Raw genomic sequence first — 1,153 nt, forward strand, 5'->3', positions numbered from 1 at the left:
GCCCTTCCGATCCTGTCCCACAGTATTTTTTGCCCTGTGAGAGACCGCACTGGCTTTCCAGGGCCTTCCCAGACACGCGGTGACACCTGGCCGGGCCGCCCGTACCTGGCCCACCCTGCAGCAGATACGTCTCTTCATGGGCCGCAAGGCAGAGCTTCATTAACATCTGCCAAGGCTGTGCTTCACCCCAGCCTGGCAGATGTCTCCTGGAAAGGCCGATGGATCTACCGCCCACAGGGGCCCAGCTGTGCTGCCGGTTTTTTCTTTGCGGGGGACGAGGTCTGTCTGTCCTGGCTCGCGGGGGTCATCTGGCAGCACAGCACAGAGCGCATGAACCGCAGGACCGGCGGCCTCAGGATGGCGAAGACCCAAGGGTCGATGATGGAATTAATAGAGAGAAACCTCAGGGCGAGGAGGTCCCAGTCGTGGTTGTCCTCTTCCGCGCTGAATTTGTTCATGTAGGCGCGGATCTGTAAAACACGACAGGGAGAAATAATGCTGGGTTTGCGCTTCCAGGAGCCGGCCCCTGGGTAGCTTCTTGGGGAGATTTGGGCTGCCACATCACGCTTTCTGCCTCCACCAGTTTCAATGAACTTCTTGCTAACGAAAGCCAGGCCTGTGCTCTGCCCTCAGCACGCAGTGAGGCTTCGTTTAGCCCTAACGCAATTAAGCCAGCGACTGCTCGAGGAAGCGGGGGGGTCTCACCTTGAAAACCACCCGGGACAAATAAACGTGTAAGATGGACAGGATGCCGGGTGCTGGACCGCTCCGCTCCTTCTTGCAATGTGCCGACTCATAGCAGCTTACGGGGTTTCCTGGAAGGGTGACTCAGCACTCCTTACTCATACGAGTCGAATCGCCACCCCCTCGCTTTGGGGGAGAGGGGATGCTTGGATGGGGATGGGAGCTGGGGGCGCAGGAGGCACGAGCCCTCCGGCTAGGATCTGTCGGGTACCACCCAGAGCTGGTGCATCCCGGGGCACGAGGTGGCCACGGTGCAGTTGGTACCCGGGGCTACCGAGAGCGCAGCACCCTGGGCTTGGGGCTTTTTTGGGAAGGATTTTGTGGTGCTGCAGCCTGATGCCCTCGGGGTTCATGTGCCTGGGCTGCTCCTCGGAGGGTGGCTGCTGTGGGCAGCCCCCAGCAGAAGAGG

The 1,153-nt window shown here is 60.5% G+C and overlaps 1 protein-coding gene across 1 annotated transcript in view; it reads right to left on the bottom strand.

Moving 5' to 3' along the window:
* Positions 1-224: 224 nt before the first annotated feature.
* The window catches only part of LOC103916009 (prostaglandin E2 receptor EP2 subtype-like), a gene marked incomplete at its 5' end in the record, with an annotated part of 3,394 nt that continues 2,465 nt past the window's right edge, over positions 225-1,153 (bottom strand). Inside the window, one exon of the mRNA XM_009322949.1 lies at positions 225-470. Coding sequence (XP_009321224.1) covers positions 225-470 — 246 coding nt within the window. The remainder of the gene's footprint in view (positions 471-1,153) is intronic.

The sequence above is a fragment of the Pygoscelis adeliae genome, unplaced genomic scaffold (genome assembly GCF_000699105.1).
Source record: "Pygoscelis adeliae isolate BGI_AS28 unplaced genomic scaffold, ASM69910v1 Scaffold314, whole genome shotgun sequence".
Taxonomy (NCBI): Eukaryota; Metazoa; Chordata; class Aves; order Sphenisciformes; family Spheniscidae; genus Pygoscelis; species Pygoscelis adeliae.